This window comes from Eulemur rufifrons, chromosome 2, assembly GCF_041146395.1.
Source record: "Eulemur rufifrons isolate Redbay chromosome 2, OSU_ERuf_1, whole genome shotgun sequence".
Lineage (NCBI taxonomy): Eukaryota > Metazoa > Chordata > Mammalia > Primates > Lemuridae > Eulemur > Eulemur rufifrons.
Genome location: NC_090984.1, coordinates 7829299 through 7851324, shown reverse-complemented (window position 1 = coordinate 7851324; position 22026 = coordinate 7829299). Strand labels below are relative to the sequence as shown.

The window sequence follows — 22026 nt, the reverse complement described above, 5'->3', positions numbered from 1 at the left end:
TGACTGTGGCAATGAAAATGAAAGAGCAAGATTCAAGAGCAACGCAGAGCCTCCTCAAGAACCAGGATGTGAGAGATGTAAGAAAGGTGTCCAAGATGACTTGGGTTCACTCAGAAGGAAACCCCACAAACCAGCCTGAGTAGAAGATGAGTTCAGCTGTGAACGTACTGAGTTTGAATAATCTTTGACAAATCCAAAGGTAGGCGTCCAGAAAGCAGTTGAACGTAGGGGGAAGGCTGAGCTATGGATAAAAAACTTAAGAATCATCAGGGTGGAGGTGTCAGGACCACAGCAATGAATGCGATCACCCAGACAGTGAAAAGAGGCAGAACCATGAAGAACACCAACATCCAAGGGGCAGAGACCCCAAAAGAAGACTGCAATGGAATCTGAGAAGCAGGACCCAGAGAAGGGGAGGCGGAGGTGCCAGAGGAAACAAACAAATGAAACGGGGAAAGTACCAAGAAAAAAAAAATACCCTGGGAAGATGGTCAAGAGTATCAAATAATCCACTTGACCAGCCTTTAAAAAAAAAAAAAAAGGGTATCAAATGCCACAGACGCTGGGGCCTCCAAAGTGGTCAGGGGCTCTGGCTGAAGCCTTTCTTAACCGGAGCCAGACTAGGAAAAGAACGAGCTGAGGTGGGAGGGAGGAGGCAAGGCCACCTTTCCGCGGATCCTCGGGCAAGTCCCGAGCGCCTTCAGTAGCACGCGCCAGCGGCCCAGTCTTGGCTCCTGAGTTCGCGTTCCAACCTTCCACGCTGGACCCAGGGAAAGTCACTTTGCCTCCTCTGGCTTCAGTCTTCTCACCATAAAACGGGAGGAAAAAAACCAATAATACCTACCTCTCTGGGCTGATGTGGGCATTAAATATTTTGTATTTTTTATAAAGGGCTAAGAGCATTGCCAGGCACAGAACCAAATGCTCCTGAATAATGCCTAGAATCATCACCTGCTAACTCCCTCGGCGGGTGCCGCCTCAGAGGACCGGCTGGGCGAAGGACAGAGAGAGTGGCCCGGACAACCGCTAATTAGGCCAGAGGGCGGGTCCCCGGGAGTCCCGCGCGCCTCCGGGCGCAGCTTGTGGCGGTGAAGCCGCAGGTGTGGCAGAGGCCTTGGGTGTCTCTAATGGGCCCCTTGGCCAGCGCCGAGACCCCGGGCCACGCCTCCAGGGGGCCACTTTTCGATTGTGACCGGCGCCTTTTCTCTTTCCTTTTCCGGCTCCCGCTGGCCCGCCGTGGAGGTCTCCAGACCACGCCGCCAATACGGCCGGCACTGCAGCGCCTTCCCGCGCTCCCCTCGGCGCCCACTGCGGCTGCGCGAGCCGTGAGGGCGGGACCCACAGACACACCCACTTCCCCCCCCCAATGCGCGTGCGCCCTCTGCTGGCACGTAACGGTCTTCCCGGCGTGCGTGCGCACGCGCCCCAGGCCTCGCGCCTAGGCTGCCAGCGCGCGGAGCCGTTGGCGGCACTCCCTGCCCTCCCTCTCCCATAGAGGGGCGGGGCGGGGCCGCCCCGGAGTCGGGGGAAGAAGGCGGGGACATGGAATGCCACGCCTCTGTTCCGTGTCCATTTGAAGCCCCTCGACTCTTCACCGCTGGCCAATCACAGCCCGCCCTCTCCCGAGCGCCGGCCAATGGGCGGCACGCTCGGGCAGCTTCCGGCTCCGCGGCCGTCTCGCCCCTTCCCCAGGTCTCTCCGCGACGGGCGGGGCGCGGGGGGCGGGCATCGGCTATGATGACGCGCGGCGGGCCGGGAGCCAATAGGGGGCGGGCTCGGCGCTGATAGACGGGGCCAGTGGCCAGTGGCGAGGCGCTGGCCGCACTTCCCGTCGCGGAGAGAGTGTAATATGGCGAAGACCTACGATTACCTGTTCAAGCTGCTGCTGATCGGGGACTCGGGGGTGGGGAAGACCTGTGTCCTGTTCCGCTTCTCCGAGGACGCCTTCAACTCCACTTTCATCTCGACCATAGGTAGCGGGGCTGGGGAGCGGCCGGGGGCGCGGGAGGCCCGGGCAGGGCGCGCCCCTGAGGGGCTGGGGCTGAGGGATTGACCGGGCTGGACGGGTCAGGGGATATGAGATGGTCGAGGGGTCCTGAGAGAAGAGCAGCCGCCTCCACCGCCGTCCGGGGGTTTCCGGCTCGTGGGGAGGGGAGGACCAAATGCCCATTCTGCAGATAGGGAGACTGAGGCTCTGACCCTCAGCCCGCTCGTTAGGGAGCATATGTCGTGGGCTGGAGTCTTTGCGCCTGTCATCTCGTTCTGTCCTCGAAGCGGTTCTTTGGGAGTTCCCGTCTTACAGAAGTGAAAACTGAGTCATGAGGAATTGGCTACGGGAAAAAGACGGTGACATCTGACCTTATCGAGCATTTACTATGTGCCAGCTGCTTTGTGTGCATGATCACACTCTCCAGTCTTCTGTATTAGGTACTGTTGTGAGCCCTTCTCACAGAGGAGGAATTTGAGGCTCAGGGAGGGCATGGAACTTGCCCAAGGTCATGCAGTCTGCAGGTGGTGAGGATGCGATTTGAACCCAGGTGTGTCTGAGCCCAAAACTCAAGGCTCAGCCATCCAGAGAGATGCCACCGTATACCCCCAGGACAAGCACAGCTAATCCACCTCAGAGTCAGGACTTTAACTCACACCTCTCCTGCTCTTTGCTCTGGAATATTCAGAGGTTGAGCCTCTCTCCCTGACCCTGTTTGCCCCATGAGTGTATTTTCCTTTGGGAAGGAATGATGAGGAGTCAGGAGCCTTTTCCTGCCCGCCTTCCATCCTGCTCAAGGGTGACAGCAATGGCAAGTGACAGCTGCCCGCCCTGGGACTTGTCAGGCCTGAGGAGATGCAAGATAAAAGCCTCAGTGAGAAACTAGAATCAGCCACTGCCACAGACATCCTTGACTTCCCTATCGCAGGGCCCAGGACACCGGTTGTCACTTCAGAACAGCCTTTCCCACAGGGCCAGCCCACATTGTGGTTGAACAGAATTGGCTTGTTGCATCTCAATTGTGACGTCCACAGAAGTGGAGCTGAATTCTCTCTGCGCCACAAAAACAGTCATTGCCCACAATGAAGAGGTTTGACCTGAGAGTAACGGATCAAACAGAGTGGCCTGTGAGGTGTGTAGCCCTGCTCAGGACGAGGGAAATGGCAGAACAGTCAGCAAGCCCAGGAGTTTATTCCAAATCAAGAAAACCTAGGGAATGGCCTTTGCTTTACTGTGTAATAACTTCAACCAAATTGTGTTGTCTCTCTGAACCCCACCATGGCATGCTAATTCTATCCTTGCCCTTTTCTGGGAGCTGCACTTTGTAAGAAGTGCACATGGAAAGAATTGGACTAGAAATCTTCATGCTTGGTTTCCATTTGCTGTTTGCCTTTGAACAAGCACTGCCCCTCCCTGAGCCCTGTTTCTTCAGAATAGGAGTAACACTGTCTGCCTTGGCCAGTGCCCTGGGTGGTTGAGGGTCAGAACTGTCCAATGACTAAGGGTTGTCACCACTGCCAGAGGCCATATAAACGAAGTAGAACTGCATCCCACCCCTGGAGACAAGTGCTTCTGAATTCTTCCCACTCTCCCACTCCAAGGTCAAACTCTGGAATAACTCTTGAGTCCCCACCAATAAGGAAGTGGTGTTAACTCCAGACATGCCATGGCTCATCCCCCAGAGCTCAGTTTCCTGGCCTCAGTACCTCTCCCCATCCCCACACTGACACAGGTGAGATCAATACAGGGGTTGGGTTTTTTTTTTTTTTTTTTTTTTTTCCGTTTTTTTGCTTTTAGGAGACAGGGTCTCACTCCTTGGTCCAGGGTGGACTGGGGTGCAGTGTGCTTTTTAATCCTTTTTGTTGGAGACAAGATCTCACTCAGTTGCCCACGCTGGAATGCAGTGGTGTCATGATAGCTCACTGCAACCTCAAACACCTGAGCTCAAGCGATCCTCCTGCCTCAGCCTCCCAAGTAGCAAGGACTATAGGCATAGGCCATTACACGTGGCTAATTTTTTTAAATTTTTTGTAGAGACAGGGGTCTCACTAAGTTGCCCAGGCTGGTCTCAAAATCTTGGTCTCGAACTCCTGGCCTTAAGTGATGCTCCCACCTTATCCTCCCAAAGTGCTAGAATTACAGGTGTGAGCCACTGCTCCCAGCCAGTTTTTAATTCTTGACCAGAGTAGCACTTTGGGGCTCCAAGGAGGCCGTCCTCTTCTACCTGCAGATTAGAATGGAACTTGGTCAGGGTTGCCCAGTGAGACGGAGGTGTCACTTGAACCCAGGTTCCCCGCCTCCGACCCCAGTATTCTGCTCCTCACATTTATATCCTTCTAGGAAAGTTTAATTCACCATGACCTTGAAGTTACGGCCTCATAATTCCTAGGCCTCGTAAAGTTTACACTTCCTGGTTCAATCTGACTTGTTAATAAAACCCAGGACAGAGTAATGCTGTGGGGCTCGGGCGACTGAAGGGTGCTGCTTGATTTTGTGTGTCTCTGCACCTCTGTGACAAGAAGTGGGGAATGTTTCAGGAAGAGTCAGCACTGGACTGCTTAGTCCTGAAATACAACTTAATCCCTAAAGGCAATTCTGTGTTGGCACCAAGTGCACCCCTGGGCTTGCTTTATAGATTAAGGATTGAGTGGCTGTTCATTTTCGGCCCAGGTTGCGTTTTGCCAAAGCCTATTCTCATAAGCTCCATCAATCATTTGTGGTGTAAACTTGGCCGTGTCTCCCTGGAGTTGGTTCTCACCAGCCTGGCATGGTCCCCGCTGCCTTCTCGGGCCCATTCATGCCTTCAGTGAGATGGATGGTGTTTGTGAAAGCGCTTCGTAAACCCTGCAGCACTGCATAGGCCCTGTTACACTTCAGTGTTTTCACCCAGCCAGTCCCTTCGATGTGCCAGGCATCCGCCTAGGTGCAGGGGCTGCAGAGATGACTCGGGCGAATCAGAGGGAAGCAGAAACGTAACCTGGAATCCAGGTGTGTGTAGGACACACCTTGGGGGGTCGGCTCCTAGGCCCCTGGCGAATGTTTTATCCCTAGATGTAACAGCAGTGAGTAAGACGTATCAAGTCCTTGCCTCCGTGGAGCTTATGGTTTAAAGGGCGAAATTCCAGGGCTGAGGCCGGTGGGATGGAATCAGCTCCCCCATCGTGAGCTGAGGGAGGTTAAGCCAGCCGGGGCCTCAAGTCTTCCAAGGTGGAGATTTAGATCAAACTTCTGGCAGCAAAGGCTGAGTTTGGCTGTTTCAAGGCTACCCTGAGGACAGGATCTGAAAGGGGGCCTGGGTGAAGGGATGGGGAGCCAGGTGGCTTCGGAGGGAAAGAACATTCCAGAAGAGGGAAGAGAACATGTCAAAGCCCTGAAGCAGGAGCATACTTGGGATGTTTAAGAAACAGACACATCCAGCCTGAAATACATACATTAAACAGTAAAGATAGGCCGGGCGCGGTGGCTCACGCCTGTAATCCTAGCACTCTGGGAGGCCGAGGCGGGTGGATTGCTCAAGGTCAGGAGTTCGAGACCAGCCTGAGCGAGACCCCGTCTCTACTAAAAAATAGAAAGACATTATATGGACAACTAAAAATCTATATAGAAAAAATTAGCCGGGCATAGTGGCGCATGCCTGTAGTCCCAGCTACTTGGGAGGCTGAGGCAGTAGGATCGCTTAAGCCCAGGAGTCTGAGGTTGCTGTGAGCTAAGCTGACGCCACGGCACTCACTCTAGCCTGGGCAACAAAGTGAGACTCTGTCTCAACAAAAAAAAAAAAAAAAAAAAAACCCAGTAAAGATAAAAAAAAGAAGAAGAAGAAGAAACAGCCATGCAGACAGTGTGGCCTAGGTGTGGCCAGAGAGAGGAGGTCATGAACCGGAGTGCTGAGAGGTGACCAGGTTAGGCGGGACCTTGGTGCACACGGGCAGCTACTTTCACTTTTTTCTGGAGGAAAGAGGGCCAGGGAAGCCACTGGAAGGTGCTTTTTTTTTATGAGCTTTATTGAGGTACAATTTACGTGCCATATGATTCACCCATTGAAGTGTACGGTTCAGTGACTTTTGGTGCATTCACGGAGGTGCACATCTGTCACCACAGTCAGCTTTAGGACATTTTCATTATGCCAGAAAGAAAGCCCATACCCCTCAGCAAACCCTCCCAGTCTCCCCACTGCTTCTCCCCCGCCCCTGGCAACCACGAGTCCGCTCTGTCTCTGGATTTGCCGGCTTGGACGTTTCGTGTCAATGGAATCATATATTATGTGGCCTTTTGTGTCTGGCCTCTCACACTCAGCGTCATGGTTTCGAGGTTCATTTGTGTTGTAGCAGGTGTCAGTGTTTCGTTGTTCCGTTTTATGGCTGTATAACATTCCATTGTACAGAATATACACATGTAGATTGTTCATTCATAAGGTGACTGTGGATCTGTCGGTGGACAGGCGGGAAGGTTGGGAGCATAGGTTAGCTTCGTGACATGGTTAGGGTCGTATTTTTGAAGGCAGGGGAAGGGACTGAGAGGGAACTTCAGGAGCCTGGGGAGCAGTGTGGTCACTTCGAGGTCACCCTGGGGAGAAGGGATGAAAGTGGGGGGTGGAAGAGAAGGAGGATGGGGTCAGAAAGGCTTCCTGGGAGGAGGACCTTTGGGCGAGCCTTAAGGAGGAGAAGTTTGCCCAGCTGATGGGCCACTGGGGCACAGGCCACCCACAGAGAAGGAATGTTTGCAAAAGCCCAGGCCAGGAGATGGTGTGGCCCACATGCGTGGGTGCATTGTGGGTGCATTGTGGGATCCGGGGCCCTGCATGCTGGGGAGGGAGAGGCAGTTGCAGGGTGGAGGGAAGTGGGACTTGGGCCTGCAGAGGACTCTGGTGAGACCCCCTCTGTGCAACTACCTGGGGCAGAGAGGCAGGTTCAGCTGGCAGTGGTAGGGGACAAGAGTGAGGCTTTGCCTCCCGCACCACCTAGGTTTGCCCCCTGGCCCTGCCACTTGCCAGCTTTGCTCCAGGCAGCTCCTGTCAGCCCTTGGAGCCTCAGGTTCCCCTCTATGAGAGGGCAAAGTTTCTCCAGAGGCTTCTAGATTCTGAGATCCCATGTGCCAGCGCCAGGCAGGTGCCCCACAAGCCACAGCAGCTGTCACCTGCACAGGTTTGCAGCGCCTACCTCAGACACAGCTCGGGAAGCGTGCCGACCGTGATATGCCTTTTTTTCTTTTCTTTCAGGAATTGACTTTAAAATTAGGACCATAGAGCTCGATGGCAAGAGAATTAAACTACAGATATGGTAAGAGTTGTCGCTCTGTCACACTCTTCACCTGGTGAGCACTTCGAGCCAGAAGCCAGCCCTGACACGGGGGGCTGTCTTAGAAGCTCCTCGAGTTTCTCACCCTACGCTGTGCTGGCTGCGGGAGCGGAGGGTCTGTGTCAACACCTGCTGGGGACAGAGCTGCCCAGACCCGGTTAGCTGAGCAGTCCAGGGTGGGCAAAGCCTGGGTCTGAGCTGCAGAGCCGGCTGCTTCTGTTGAACTTGAAGAGAGCCCTCTGCGCCAGATGGCGGTGCAGGCCTCGGGGATGGAGAGATGCCTGGCAGGGAGTTTCCTCTCCAGCCCATCAGCCCACTGAGCAGTATGCAGCTCTGACATCGCTTCCCCTTTTCTCTCCTGGGGAAGGCCAGGTCTCACTTCCTGGCATGCAGACCTGAAAGCCCCGAACCAGAGTTAAGCTGAGGCCCCCTGGTGAGACCTGTTTCCATTCCTCAGACCTGACAGTGACTTCTCCTGCCACGTAAAATGAGGGAAGTGGTGAGACTCCCAAGTCCCCATCGCTGGCGCTGACCCTGGTCTGCAGCCCATGGCATGGGGCCCTGAATTTAGGTGTTCAGGTATGGTGGAATCCACCCTGTGTCCACATCACTTGCGTAGCGTCACTAGCCCCAGGCGAAATACAGAGAAGAAGACATATTTCAGTGTGCGATGCAGTCCCCATCCCAGGCAAGCACCTCTGGGTGGGAGTGGGATGCCAGGAGATGGGCCATGAAGCCGCCCTCCGTGCAGCGTGTCGCTCTCCCTCAAGTCTCAGGGCATGAGCCATCACCCCAGCTTTGCCAGTGCTGTTGGGGGGCCTCATGCGTACCCTCAACTCCAGGTGATGTTCATCTCTTAATCTGACTTCTCAGCCGAAATCTGGGCAAGGTTTAGCACTGTCAGTCCTGCAGACATTGGTAGTCAGTCTCTGGCCACCTCGTAAGTTATGAGCTGTGGAAGTTTCTCCACTTCCAACACGTTGGCACCAAAGCAGCCTTTGTTCCCAAGTCCAAAGTGACACTGTACCAGCAAGCAGAAGGTGCACTTTCCTCCTGTCTTCCTGCTTCTGCCCTTAGCAATCTTGATGGGTCAGTGACTCAAAACTCTTCTAAGACAACTAAGACCTTGGTTAAGATTAAAATGACTGTTCGTAACCACTAATGTCACCTGCCACTGGCATCAGAATGTCAACTTAGCACCAAGTGAGGCATTTCTGCATAGTCCAGACAGTATGGGGCCCTCCTGGGGTGTGCAGGGCCCTGGGCTAAGGGACAAAAGGTACGGGTCTTGCCCTGCCACCGATCAGTTAGGTCACCTTTAAACCAAACACTGAGTGTCCTCCGTGCCAGGAGCTAGATTCAGGCGTCACCTCCGGGGTGATAGGCACTGCTTCCCCCATCGTATAGGTGAGGAACTTTCCCGGTCACCCAAAGCAAGACAGAGCGTGAAAGCGCCGAGTCCCAGCCCCTCCCAGTAGCAAGGGCTGCATCCTCTGCCACGTGACTGGCTTTTTGTGACTCAGAAACTCCGGGGAGAATTCCCTGGAAGCAAAGCTGCAAGAGGGGAGGGGGCGCATGGGCCAGGAATCCGGCAGCGACAGCCCCAGCGGGAAGCCATCAGAGGACCTCAGCCCTTCCAAGCCACATTTCCTTCTCTGTAATAATCGAGAGATTAGAAGGTGCTGGCTCACCCAGTTAATAAAAAGAAGGAAAACATTTTTTGAATCTTTCAATATACAACTCCTTTAAAAAAATAAACAAGAACGTGCTGCCTCAGCAGGAGGATGAATCACAGCAGTCAAAAGGCTGGCATCCCAGGTAGATGTTCTTTGTCCCCTCCTGGGGACGATTAGTTGCCTTTGGTGTCGCTAATCTCTCCTCTTCTCACATTTAGGGACACGGCTGGTCAGGAACGCTTTCGGACGATCACGACGGCCTACTACAGGGGCGCAATGGTACAGATTGGTCTTTTTGTTTTTGTTATTTTTTTAAGCCACAATGAATGTCACTGTGTGTTCAGTACCTAATTCTGGATGTTTCTGTGGACCCTGTGGTCTGGTTCCTCGGGGCTCCTTGGTCCTGAGTTAGTTTTAGGAAGAGGCTGTATGCCCCCCCACAACCCGCCCCCGCGTACACGCCTCCCCTTCTGGCTGCAGAGACAATGCAGGGTTTAAATAAAGTGGAAACGTGATTCTTGGGGAATGAAGACACAGGAAGCTGGTTCTTCCAGGTGAGGTCAGTGAAGTAGGAGCCGGCATGCCCCAACATTTGCCCCAGCAATTAGGCGCGTTCACGTGGCCCGCGTCAGTCTCTGTGGAATTTGCTACCAAAAATTTGAAGATCTTCCAGGAGCTGACGTGCCCCGGGCTGCTGGCCATTATATCTGTCGCCCAGGCCAGAGGCAGGGTGACAGGAAGACTCATTTGTCATGTCTCAGATATTTACCAAGCACCTTCTCTGGGCCAGGCCCAAACGAGACGCAGAAGGCGGCAGGGGACTGGATGGGGTTCTGCGCTCGAGGGCAGCTGTGTTTCCAGTGCCCTAGTGTTGCGGGAGGCCAGCGCAGCTGGATGGGACAGAGCAGAGATCATTGTCACTATTGAAGCTGTATCATCATCTCTATCCCGGAGGTCCTAGTCCCTGAGGTCTAGAAGGCCCAAAGTTGGGGAGCACTGGGTGTCTGGTGACCCGTCACAAGCTTACAGATGTGTGGAGATGCGCCGGGGCAGGGCTGCAGAAAACTGTCATTGAGCCCTGCAGGGAGTTTCAAGGAGGGCCTGGAACAGGGTGAGCCAGTGTTTTCCAGATACTTCTGCTCTGTCCCAATAGAGAGCTGAAGCCACTGCCCTCTGAAGTCCCAAATTGACTCCCCCTCCCCTACAATAGGTAAAAATCTAGGAATTTGGAATGTTGGGCACATGGTACCAACTTGTTGGCGGTGGTGGGGACTCTGGGCCACCAGGGGGGCCAGGGCATGTGGAGATGGAGGGAGTAGGAGACAGACCCCCTGGACCTGGCCCAAGACCCTGGGTCACCCTCTGAGCTCCAGCTCCTTTCTTAGGAAATGGACCAGAGAACTTGACAATGTCCCAGGCTGCAGTGAGGGTGAATGGCCGTCCCTCCCCCTCCCCAGCACCCCCTGGCCCCCAGCCTTTCCCTAGCACACCCTGTCGTCTAACGGAGCGGGCACCTGTTTGCGCCGCTAGAACACAAGCTCTGTGAGGGCAGCGCCACGTCTCGGTCACTGCTCCGTGCCCAGTGCCTGGGAACCTGCCGGGTGTGCAGTAGGAGCTCGGGAAAGGCCTGTGGGTGGCAGCAGTGAATGGGGACATTAAGTATTTAGAGCATCCCACGCACCATCTGAAACATAATAGAAACTCAATCGTGTGGGCTGCAACCTTAGTGCTCCTCATTAAAATTAATTTACTTATTTTCCTCTCACCTCGGCCGTGCTCTGGTGGAAGGTGTGATGGGGCGGGGGCCTCAGGATCCTGGGGTCCTGGGGGAGCTTCTGCCCTTGGAGAGAGCTGTGTGACCTCGGGCAGGTCCCAACCCTCTCTGGGCTGAAATTGCCACCCAACACCCTGTCCTGATTGCCGAGACACTGGGCCCAGGTTGTAGCCCAGATTGTCTCGTAGCATCTTGGCCATAAACCCACCCCGAGTGTAGGTGCCAGTGTCATTGCCCCGTTGTATGCTGGGAACCTGAGGTTCGGCTCGGTTGCCTGCCCTGCTTAAGTGCACGCAGAGGTCGGTGGCTGGGCCAGACAGGTGGGCTGTCTCCAGCGCCCACGTCCTCGGTCAGCACAGAGATGATTGTGGCTTTCGGTCCTCCTAGACTCGGCCTAACCCTGTTTGAATTTAAACCAGTTAAAATTGAAAATCCAGTCCCTCGGTCAGAGCAGCTTGGTTCGTGTGCCCCAGAGCTGCGTGTGGCCAGCGGCGGCCACACGGGCCAGAGCAGAGAACATTGCCACCGTTGCAGCCACATCAGCATCTCCATCCTGGAGGTCTAGACGCTGGGTCCAGAAGACCCAAATTTGGGAAGCATTAGATGGCTGGTGACCCGTGCCATCCAAACATATGTGGAGGCGGGCTGGGGCAGGGACCCAGGAAATAGTCACTGCGGCCCTGTGGGGAGTTTCAAGGAGGGCCTGGAATAGGGTGAGCCAGTGTTTTCCAGATACTTCTGCTCTGTCCTACCAGAGAGCCGTACCCACTGCCCTCTGAACTCCTACATTATCTCCCCCTCCCCCACAACGGATCAAAAATCTAGGAATTTGGGATGTTGGGCACATGGTGCCAACTTGCTGGTAGTGGCGGGATCCCTGGGCCATCAGAGCAGCCAGTCCTGGTCAAGGGGGCAGAAACACCCTCACGCCCCTCTGGCCCTGACAATGTTTGACTCCCAGGGTCTGCCCACCTTGGCTGGGGCATGGCAGACATCCAGGCCACTGAAACCTCTGGGTCCTCCCAGCAGCAGCCTCCCCAGGGACCCCTGAAAGAAGGCTCCCATGCAGCGTCGGTGAGGGGCCCTGGCGGTGGTTGCAGCAGGCTGCAAGGACATTCATTTCCGAGTTCACATGGGATTTGGGCGTGTGGCGGCTTTCTCGCCCCACCTGCACGGTTTTGTCCCACACCTGTCTCCTAGTGCCACACGGCCTATGGTCTTACTCTGCAAAGTCTGGCGGCCACAGAAATGACTTGGCCAACACCAGAGGCCATCAGCATGTCCCGAGGTGCCACAGACACAGGGCTGGGCCCTTGGAGCAGGTAGCACAAAGGAATGGGTTAAGCCAGGCCTGGGCGTGCACTGGCCACGTGCCTCGGCACCAAGGGTGCTCAGCCGAGAAGGGGGCCTTGCGGTGGCCTGCATGCAGGTCCACAGGCTGGCCCGCCGGCTGGCCCGCCATGGGTGCCCCTCGAGGTCATGGGAGTAGCAAGTGACTGTCGAAGTCACTTGTTGGCCCCACTTGTTGCTTTTGGTGCTGACAAGGGCCCAGGGAGGTTCCCAAGAGGGGCGGTGTCATCGCCTCTTCCAGGGTTAGCCCCCCTGGGCTTGAATCTTAAAGGTCACGTCTCTCTGTGCCTCAGTTTCCCCTTGTGTCATGTGGAGATATTTGCCCTTCTCCACAGTGATGGTGAGATCGTGGGCTTAGGCGGGGCCGCTCTGCGGCTCTGTCAGGACCCCTGGGCTGTCTCCCAGGCGCACAAGCATTGGTTAGGTCTGCGGGTCCCCAAACCCTGGGCTGAGGACCAGTACCAGACCGTGGCCTGTTAGGAACCGGGCAGCGCAGCAGGTGAGCGGTGGGCGAGCGAGCAAAGCTTCCTCTGTATTCACAGCCGCTCCCCATCGCTTGCCATCCCCCCTGCCCCCCATCCGTGGAAAAATTGTCTTCCATGAGACCAGTCCCTCTTGCCAAAAAGATCGGAGACCTCTGAGTTAGGGAGCCCAGAGGGCCTCAGCACCACCCAGACCCCACTCTGGTAGGCTCACTGGAAGGCACGTGTGTCGGGATCAGGCCACCTGGGTTCAGAGCCCCGTCTTCCCATTTACTCTCTCCTGTGACTGTAAACAGGGGCCTCACCCCCACCCCCACCCCCACCCCCCACCCCCGTCTCGGGCTACCCATGAGCAGAGTGGGAATGGTGGGACCACCCGACCAGGGCCTGGGGGGCTCTAGTGAGACCCCACTGCAGTGCCAGCACATCGTAGGGTGTGGGGGAGAAGGGTGTGAGGGGCGAGGAGGAGCCTGCTGCAGGGGAGGGTCAGCATGAGGGGAGCCTGGTGGGCTGCGGGACCTCATGGGCCACCGGGGCTCGTCAGCCAGACTTACCCTGCCGGCCATGGGGAGCCAGCCAGGCTGCTCCCCAGCACGGGCAGGATGGCCTGGTCTGTGAGGCAGAAGGGTTGCCGGGGCCAAGGGGGCAGGTCTAGAGCCTGGAGACCAGGACGGGGCTGGCCTCCGGGGCGCCTCACTGGCGGAGAGGGTGGCAGCCGAAGGGCTTGGCCGCGGGGCAGGCGGGGCCCCAGGCCACGTCCTCCATCCCCACTGTCCTGCTGGGACTCTCTCTTCAAGAGCCTGTGTCTCTGTCTCTCCCTCTCAGGGCATCATGCTGGTCTACGACATCACCAACGAGAAGTCCTTCGACAACATCCGGAACTGGATTCGGAACATTGAGGAGGTGAGGCTTACCGGCTCCTCCCACCAGCCCCCTCCTCGGCCCTCGCCCCAGAGCCCCCTGGTTTACAGATGACAAGGCCCAGAGGCACCTAGAAGTGACTGGCCTCAAAGTTAGGGACAGAGGGGAGCAGGGACTGAGACCCAGGCAGTCGACCCTAGGGACCACATGCTGGCCTGGCCCCTTCACAGAATAGCTCTGAGAGCCCATTCATTTACCCAGCTGAGCTGTCAGCTGGCCAATGTCACAGTCACAAGGAAAGGGATATCCAAGCTCGTGGTCACCATGAGCATGTGGTGCTGTCTAGAGAGGGAAGGTTCTAGCACCAGCATGACCCTTGTATTTGGCGGGTGTGGTGAGCAGGCAGGTCAGACTGTACTTTGAGCTATGTCAGAGCAGGGTGTGAGCTGCTACCCATGTTCAGACCTTGAACTGTGGGGCAACAAGGAGGCGGAGGCCAGCCCCACCCCACCCCAAAGCCAGCATCTCCATCTTCCCACCGCCCAGAACGCCGACCTCACCCCAGAGCTCTCCTAGACTGTGGCTCCTGCAGCTTTTGATAACCAGCCGGGTGGGGCCCTGGGTCTGCGGCGCAGCCAGAGAACTTTACCCATCCACAAAGCCACGGCAGAAGGTCCAGTCACCGTCCACCTAGAACTCGTGGACCCCTCGGGCCAGGCCGAGAGACTGGCCCTGTCAGTTATGGACACTTGCACTGGGCCCACCTCCCCAAGGACCCTGAGAGGGCTGCGGCTGCCCTCAGGCCGGGGAAGCTGTCTCCATGGGTGGCAGGGAGGAGGGACCGCCACGCTGGTGTTTGCGGGCGTCCTCTGTTCCTGGCCAGCGAGCCAGAGGGTCTCCTGGTTCCTGGGAAGTCAGGCAGGAGCGGTGCGTGGGTTCCATCGAGACCAGGCCTGAGTGAGTGGGAGAAGATGTTACTTTCCGATGTCGCCGTCCTTCAGGAAGCAAGATCCGCTCCTCTGGGGGCTGCGGGAGGACGAAGGAGCCATTTTCAGGGATGAGGGCAGAGCTAAGGCAACATGGGGGATGGTGGAGTCCCCAGGGCTGGCAATGGCAAGGACTTGCAGCCCCCTCAGGCACAGCCCATTTCCGGAGCCCAAAGAGAGAGTTGAAAGGTGAAAGCAGGACCCAGGACTGCAGCCGGGGTCTCCTGCGGGGGAGCTGGGGAGGGAGGGGGAAGACAAGAGGGTGAGAGGGTAAATATCTCAGCCTTGCTCACCTCCCATAGGCCAGACCCCAGCAGCAGCCCAGGCCCAGAGGCCCAACTGGTGCAGCCCATGGGGAAGCTGCTCTCAATAGCTGGAAAGTGTGTGTCTGGTCAGGGGAGCAGCTAGAACCCTGGCATGGGCTGTGTGACGTGGGCTGAGCTGCTCAGCCTCTCTGAGCTTCAGCTTATCCCCTGGCCTGGGCTGTGCCTGGCAGTCCCAACCCCACCATGCTGATTTAGGGGCCAGGCCACGTGTGGGTAGAGGTGTCTGGCCTGTCATCCAGCCTGACCACCCCCTTTCTGCCTCTCTCCCCTCAGCACGCCTCTGCAGACGTCGAAAAGATGATACTTGGGAACAAGTGCGACGTGAATGACAAAAGACAAGTTTCCAAGGAACGGGGAGAAAAGGTGGGCATGGTGGCACCGAGGGGTCTTAGGGTTCCCTGCACAGAGAGCTTCCCCTGTCCCTGCCCTTCCCCAGAGCCCCCTAAGTGCTCACTGGCGGAAAGGCCAGGCTCAGGGGGGACAATCCGCACAACCTTGTGAGCAGGCCTGGGCCTGGCTTCAGGTACAGACTGCACTGCAAGCCCCAGGGCTTCTGGGGTTCCCTCTGCACAAACCCACCGCGGCCACACAGGCCGCAGCCCCAGGCTCTCAGGGCCACAGGGAGCAGGCGATGGAGCAGGGGTTGAGCGCAGCAGGCCCTGTCCCTCGCCCCACCCTGTCGCTGCTCCACCTCAGCACCAGCCCTGGCCCTCGGCTCGGGGCGCCTGACGGCTGACGTGCGCATGCGTGTCCCTTCCTCCCTCGCAGCTGGCCCTCGACTACGGAATCAAGTTCATGGAGACCAGCGCAAAGGCCAACATCAATGTGGAGAACGTGAGTCCCAGGCCCTGCTAGGGGACAGGGGGCCTGCGAGATCGGTCCTTTTGGGCCAAGGGATGGGCTGGCATCTTCCGGGAGGTTCTGCCAGAGGGACCGGCCTCAGGTTCTGTGGTGCTGGTTGGTCCTCTGAGGGACACTTCCTGGGCAGCCCTGGGGAACAGGCGGTTTTGCAGATGAGGAAACTGAGGCTGAGAATATCCCAGGCAGCCGGGCACCCAGGCCCAGCTCCCGGTTCCCGCTCTGGGCCACACCGCTTGCCCACAGATAGACCGTGGTCAGAAGTCCAGGCAAAGTAGGGAGCTTTTACCAGGTCTTGTCCCTGTCCCCACTTTTCTCTCCACCGGGTGACACCAGCCTGTGGCACCAGCCTATGGGTGACCTGGTTCCCCCTGCACTTCACTGTCCCAGTAATGTTTCCAAAATGGCTCTTCCACATCTCACCGTACTGAACCCCCACACTGACCGGAGGGTATAGCTCGGGCGCCTCGCCTGGCACAGAAAGCCCCCCTCGCTGGCCCCAGCTGGTGTGTGCTGCCCAGGGGCCACCTGGGCCACTCCCTCTTCTGAGCCTTTGCCGAGTTCCCTCCCTCGAGCCCCCTCTTCCGCCTGTCAGATTCCCCCTTCCCGCAGGGCCCAGCCCAGATGGCTCAAGGAGTCAGGGGTGGAGAGCTGGACACTTCTTTCAGATCCTTCCGGATCGGTCAGTTAAGCACTGGGTGTTTAATGGACAAGTCACGTGACGTCTCTGAGCCTCAGCTTCCTCTCTGCCCACCTGAGTGTGGCTGCACCTCGCAGCGTTGTTGGCTCAGGGGACACAGCCATGCAAAAGTCCTCCGTCAACCATAAGGCGCCCTACAGACGTGAGAGTTGACGTTGGAGAGTTGGGGCAGTCGGGTGGGCAGGAGGAGCCCGGGAAGGACAGGAGGTGTGGCGGGACAGGCCAGCCGAGTCCACTGCCACAGGCAGGTGTCAAAGGGCCTAGTGGGAGACCTATGCCTGGAAAGTCATTTTAAGGCTGTGTACTGCCCACGCCCACTGTCCTGCCACACCCACTCCACATGGGTGGCCGAGGACTCAGGGTCCTGCCACTCCAGGGTCCTAACACTATGCCTATTCCACAGGCATTTTTCACTCTCGCCAGAGACATCAAAACAAAAATGGACAAAAAATTGGTGAGTATGCGTCCCTCCCAGATCCCCAAGTGGGACTCTGTCAGATCCGGCCATAGTCACAGGGGTGACGCAGCCCAGGCCAGGTCCTGCCTTCTAGGGCCCAGCTAGACCCAGGAAGAGGAGCTGGGAGAGGGGAGAGTTCTCAGGTGTGGTTGGGGCAGGGGCACTGCGCAGATAGACAAGGCCCTGCCCGCCGAGCCCCAGGCCAGCAGGGGACAGACAGCTGTTTGCATTCTGCAAGGCCCTCTGTAGTTCTCGTGTCTGACAGCCACCATCTTGACATTCGTGACAGACTGGTGACCTCCCGCCATCCCCTACCCCAGCCCCAGCCCCAGCCCTGCAAGTCATGACGGCTCTGTGACCTGCATGGGATCCCAGAATTCTCTGAGGCCCCTGGGGAGGCCTGGCTGAATCCCTCCCCAGCCACCCTTTGGTGTGTTTCCTGCTTTTTCTGTTTACCACGTGAGCGACTTCATAGTCCCCAGGTCTCAGCCTAAATGGTACCTGTTTGACTGAGTCCAAACACGTCCCTCTGCTTTGGGTGCACCTGGCGCCCAAGCACCATTGCAACCCTTCCTCCCAGTTCCTGGTCCCAGCAGCCACCCTTTCCCGGCTAAATTCCATTCGCTGTCTGAAGAGCGTAAAGAGCTCTGTTTGTCAGTTACTGTAAGTCTGGTCACACGACACTGCACGTAAAACACAAAGTGTCATTCAAGTAGTTTACATCCGATTCAAAGCAAATACATTTTCATAATTCTAAGATGCTGTAAATTGAATAATAATGCGCACAATTGATTTAACAGCAGCTCTTTGGCCGTTAAATCAGAGCAGTAAACAGTCTACATAAACCAGTGTTCTGACGAACAACAACGTGGAATTTTCTTCCAGTATTTCTTTCCCCCCTTGGATGTAAAGGTCAAGGTTTGAGTCTTCACGGCCCTTCTGACTCGCCATGGCCCGCTGAGCGTCAGGTGGTGTTTGGCTTTCCTCCGCCCGCGCTCGTGCTGCCGGGCAACTGCCTGCCTGCAGAACGCGCCGGATCCTTTCGTGGCGTAGACGTGCCCGTGTGCAACCCTCGTCCTGGCCGTTTTGCTTTTTCTTGACTGAATTGCAAAGCACGGACAGTAGACTCCTACCCCGTTCTCTGACCACAGCTGCTCCTTGTTAGGGTTCCTGTGACCAGACTAGGCCCCCCTGGGTATTCCAGGCTCCTCTCCCCACCTCACCTTCATCTCATTTGCAAAGTCCCTTTTGCCAGGTCAGGTGCCATATTTACAGGTTCCAGGGGATGGACGTGGGCATCTTCGTGACTGGTATTCTGCTGACCACACCCCTGGACCACCCCTGGTCTCACTTCCTCCCCTTGTGAAGCCTCCATTCGGACGTTGCCATCGAAACATACCTCCCACCGTCACCTCCACCCCTCGTTCTCCTCTCTTTCTCTCATTGCTCACCACTGTGGGAAGTCACACTGCGGGTGTGTTTCCCAAGTGATCTGTCTTCCCCCCGCACAGGCTGAGCTCCCCTGGACAGGACCCCTTGTCTCATCTGCCACTGCACCTGGCACATTGTAGGCCTTTGATAGCTGCTGTTGAATCAATCAGGTTTTACCTAAGAGCCGAGAGATGAAGAGTTAGTCAGAGAAAAGAAGGTCGGGGGTGGGAGGAGTGGGTACAAAGTCTTTCAAACAGGGTGAGGTGGAAGAAAACAGGATTTGAGTTTCCAGGGTCCGCAGTAGACAGATCACAGAGGCTTTGCGTGCCAGGCAGCTGACTTAGGGCATTCCGTTCTGAAGTTGGTGGGGGCACTGGTGGGTTTTCAGTAGAGAATGAGTTGACAAGAGTAGAGTTCAGGTCTTACATTCCCGATGATGGCAGGCGGAAAGCAGATTAGAGAGGAGAATGGTGAGGCAGCGCCGTGGCACAGGAACACGGAGACCAGTGGGTGGAAGTGGTGGTGGGACCTGGAACCCAGGCCTCCCAAATCCCAAGGGACACAGTCTTTCGGCTGCCCCTGGGCTGCCTCCATGCAAGGTGCACAGCACAGATGAGTAGATGGCTGGAGAGAAGGAAGGAGAAGCGGGCAGGTGATGGAGGGAAGGAAGTATGGAAAGAAGAGAGTTGGATGGGAGAATAAATGGTTGGAAAGATGTCAGGAGGTGAGTGGGAAGGGTATGGTAGGTGAATAAGTGATTGACATAATGGTTGGAAGAGGTGGTGTGTAATAAATGAAAAGTAGATGTGTTTGTGAAGGGACAGTTGGATGGGTGGGTAAAAGAGAACAGAGGGATGGATGGTTGGAAGGGGATGGATGATTGGAAGGAGATGGATGATGGATGGGTGGTAGGAAGGGGACGGATGATGGATAGATAGTTGGAAGGGGATGGATGATTGGAAGGAGATGGATGGATGGATGGATGGTGGAAAGGGGATGGATGGTTGGAAGGGGATGGATAGATGGATGGATGGTTGGAAGGGGATGGATGATGGATGGTTGGAAGGGGATGGATGGATGGATGGATGGTTAGAAGGGGATGGATGATGGATGGATGGTTGGAAGGGGATGGATAGATGGTGGAAAGGAGATGGATGATGGATGGATGGTTGGAAGGGGATGGAGAATGGATGGTGGGAAGGGGATGGATGATGGATGGTTGGAAGGGGATGGATGATGGATGGATGGTTGGAAGGGGATGGATGGATGGTGGAAAGGAGATGGATGATGGATGGATGGTTGGAAGGGGATGGATAGATGGATGGATGGTTGGAAGGGGATGGATGATGGATGGATGGTTGGAAGGGAATGGATGGATGGTGGAAAGGAGATGGATGATGGATGGATGGTTGGAAGGGGATGGAGAATGGATGGTGGGAAGGGGATGGATGATGGATGGTTGGAAGGGGATGGATAGATGGATGGATGGTTGGAAGGGGATGGATGATGGATGGATGGTGGAAAGGGGATAGATGGATGGATGGTGGAAAGGGGATGGATGATGGATGATGGGAAGGGGATGGATGAGGGATGGTTGGAAGGGGATCGATGACAGCTGGATGGCTGGAAGGGGATGGCTGGATGGATGGTTGGAAGGAGATGGATGATGGATGATGGATGGGTGGCTGGAAGGGGATGGATGATGGATGGATGGTTGGAAGAGATGGATGGATGGTTGGAAGGAGATGGATGATGGCTGGATGGCTGGAAGGGGTTGGGTGGACAGTTGATTAGGAGGAGATGGGTGCATGGACTGGTGGGTGACTGGCTGGTTGGTCACGAGATATGGCACTGATGCTCAGCAGTAACCTTGGAAAACCTCTTGTGACTTCAGGAAGGTAACAGCCCCCAGGGGAGCAACCAGGGAGTCAAAATCACACCAGACCAGCAGAAGAGGAGCAGCTTTTTCCGGTGTGTTCTTCTGTGAGGAACGCCGCCTTACTCTGCGCCTCACTCAGCCGAGCTGACTGTGCCTGTTCCGAGTGAGCCCCTCACTCGGCCGGGGCCCTCCCACCTCCAACGCCCCACCCGCGCCGTGGCCACCGGGCCCGCGGCCACCAGAATGCAATTGAGAAATTGTTTATTTTAGTAACTGTCTGATCTTTTTCAACTTCGGAGATGGAATAAGTTAAGAATTGCTATTTTTTCCTGTAACGTCCGCTGAACGGGCCGACCCACACATCGAGTTTCCAGAAAGAGAAAAGTGCAGTCAGGGTGTGACCGGCAGCAACAACCAGTGGCAGGCCTCCGGCTGCGGGCCTCTGATGCCTTGCCGTGGCGTGCGTGACACAGAGCCCCACCAGAAAGCCCGTTTACACGACCCCGCCGGGGAAGCAAGGCCACCGAAGGCCAGCGGCAGTTCTAGGAGCGTCAGGCTCCGCACTTTGATCCAAGCAACCGGCCACCAGGCCCAGGAGGCATCCGCCCAGCAAACCTGCTGCCCACTTCCTCCCCTCTCGGTTTCGGACAAGTGACAAAAACCATTTCTCTCCCCCCTCTCTGTTTTTTAACTGTTAAACCAAAGGGAAGCACAAGTTAAGGGAGTCCTGTGCAAGGCGTCGAGAAGGGAAGAGCCTGGGACGGTCCCTCCCATTCACGGCGGGGTTGAGGGCTGAGGTCCAGCCAAGCCCCTCGGCCAGCCCTGTTTGAGCACCGAGGGGACGCTGGCTGTGCGCACCACAGGTGACCCCAAAACACAACCACACCTGCCACACGGTCCTCCTGCCATCGGGTCACCCTCCTCTCAGCCCCGAAATGGCCCCTGCTTCTCTGCGTCCCCCGCCGCTGTCTCCAAATTGGACGTCCTTCCTAGCTGAGATTTTTATATTTCCAGATTCGTAGTGCCATGAAGTGATTCCATCTCTGATTTCCGACGGCAAACCTAGGTGATGAGGAACAAGCTCCTAATACCCCCAGCTGGATGTGGCCGAGACACAGGCATTCCGTGGCAGCGGGGTTGGTGTTCAGCTGTCATCGATGGGTTCTGTCTTGACAGCTGTGCTGTCCCGCACAGAGACTGCAGTTGGGACCAGGTCACCATGCTGGAGCAGTGCCACCAGGGAGCCTTTTCTTTTGTTTTTTTTTTTTTTTCCCCCTCCTTAAGCTGCTGTCAATCGAAGCCATTGGCATCGTAGTGTCTTTCTTTTTTTTTTTTTTTTTTTTTTTTTTAATTAAAACCAACATACCAGCAATAGTCTGCGCTCCCCTGGAATCTCTAACATGCTCTGTTTACATCAATAAATGCACTTAAGGAAAACAAAGCTCACTTTAAAGTTCATGGATTTTGATGTCCACGTTTTCCCTGTAGGCCGCACGGAGGGGGCCACGTGTCGGGGTGGAGGGGTCTCAGGTCTGGACAAGATCAAAGTAGGAGCTGGGGGCCACCTCGGCCGGGGGGTGCCTCGGAGGACATGACACCCATCCTCAAAAGACAAACTTGGGAAAGGAAGCTCCCAGCCCTGCCCCTCTGCAGCCGCGCTGCCTCTGCCCACTTTTGCAGGAAGACAGACTTCCGTGCCCCGTGTGCTCTGCTTAGCCCACTCAGCCAGCGTCCATCCCCGTCGGGCCACCAAAATTCTCTGCTCCCGGTGCCTGATGACACCCATGTGGCCAAGTTGAGCCCTTGGTTCTGAGACCTCGCCGCCCACCCCTCACCAGTTTCTGCCACACATCTCGACCACTGTTTCCCTCCCGCCTCCCTCGTGGCTCCTTCCAGGGCCGCCACCTCCTGACTGCTCTCCAGGGTGTTCTACTCGGTCGGGGGTTTCCCCAAGGCCACCCCCAG

The 22026-nt window shown here is 56.4% G+C and overlaps 1 protein-coding gene across 2 annotated transcripts; it reads left to right on the top strand.

Annotated features, from left to right (window-relative positions):
• Positions 1-1849: 1849 nt before the first annotated feature.
• On the top strand, positions 1850-21453 carry RAB8A (RAB8A, member RAS oncogene family). Of its 2 annotated transcripts, XM_069494592.1 has the most exons (9): positions 1850-1973; positions 7203-7263; positions 9176-9236; positions 13389-13466; positions 15010-15099; positions 15505-15570; positions 16698-16748; positions 18386-18415; positions 20107-21453. In XM_069494592.1, the coding sequence occupies exons 1-9, from the start codon at positions 1850-1852 to the stop codon at positions 20167-20169; spliced, it is 624 nt and encodes a 207-aa protein (XP_069350693.1). In that variant the 3' UTR covers positions 20170-21453. The 2 variants fall into 2 exon arrangements, with proteins under 2 accessions (XP_069350693.1, XP_069350685.1); XM_069494584.1 differs by lacking the exon at positions 18386-18415 and having other exon boundaries at positions 20077-21453.
• Positions 21454-22026: the final 573 nt, after the last annotated feature.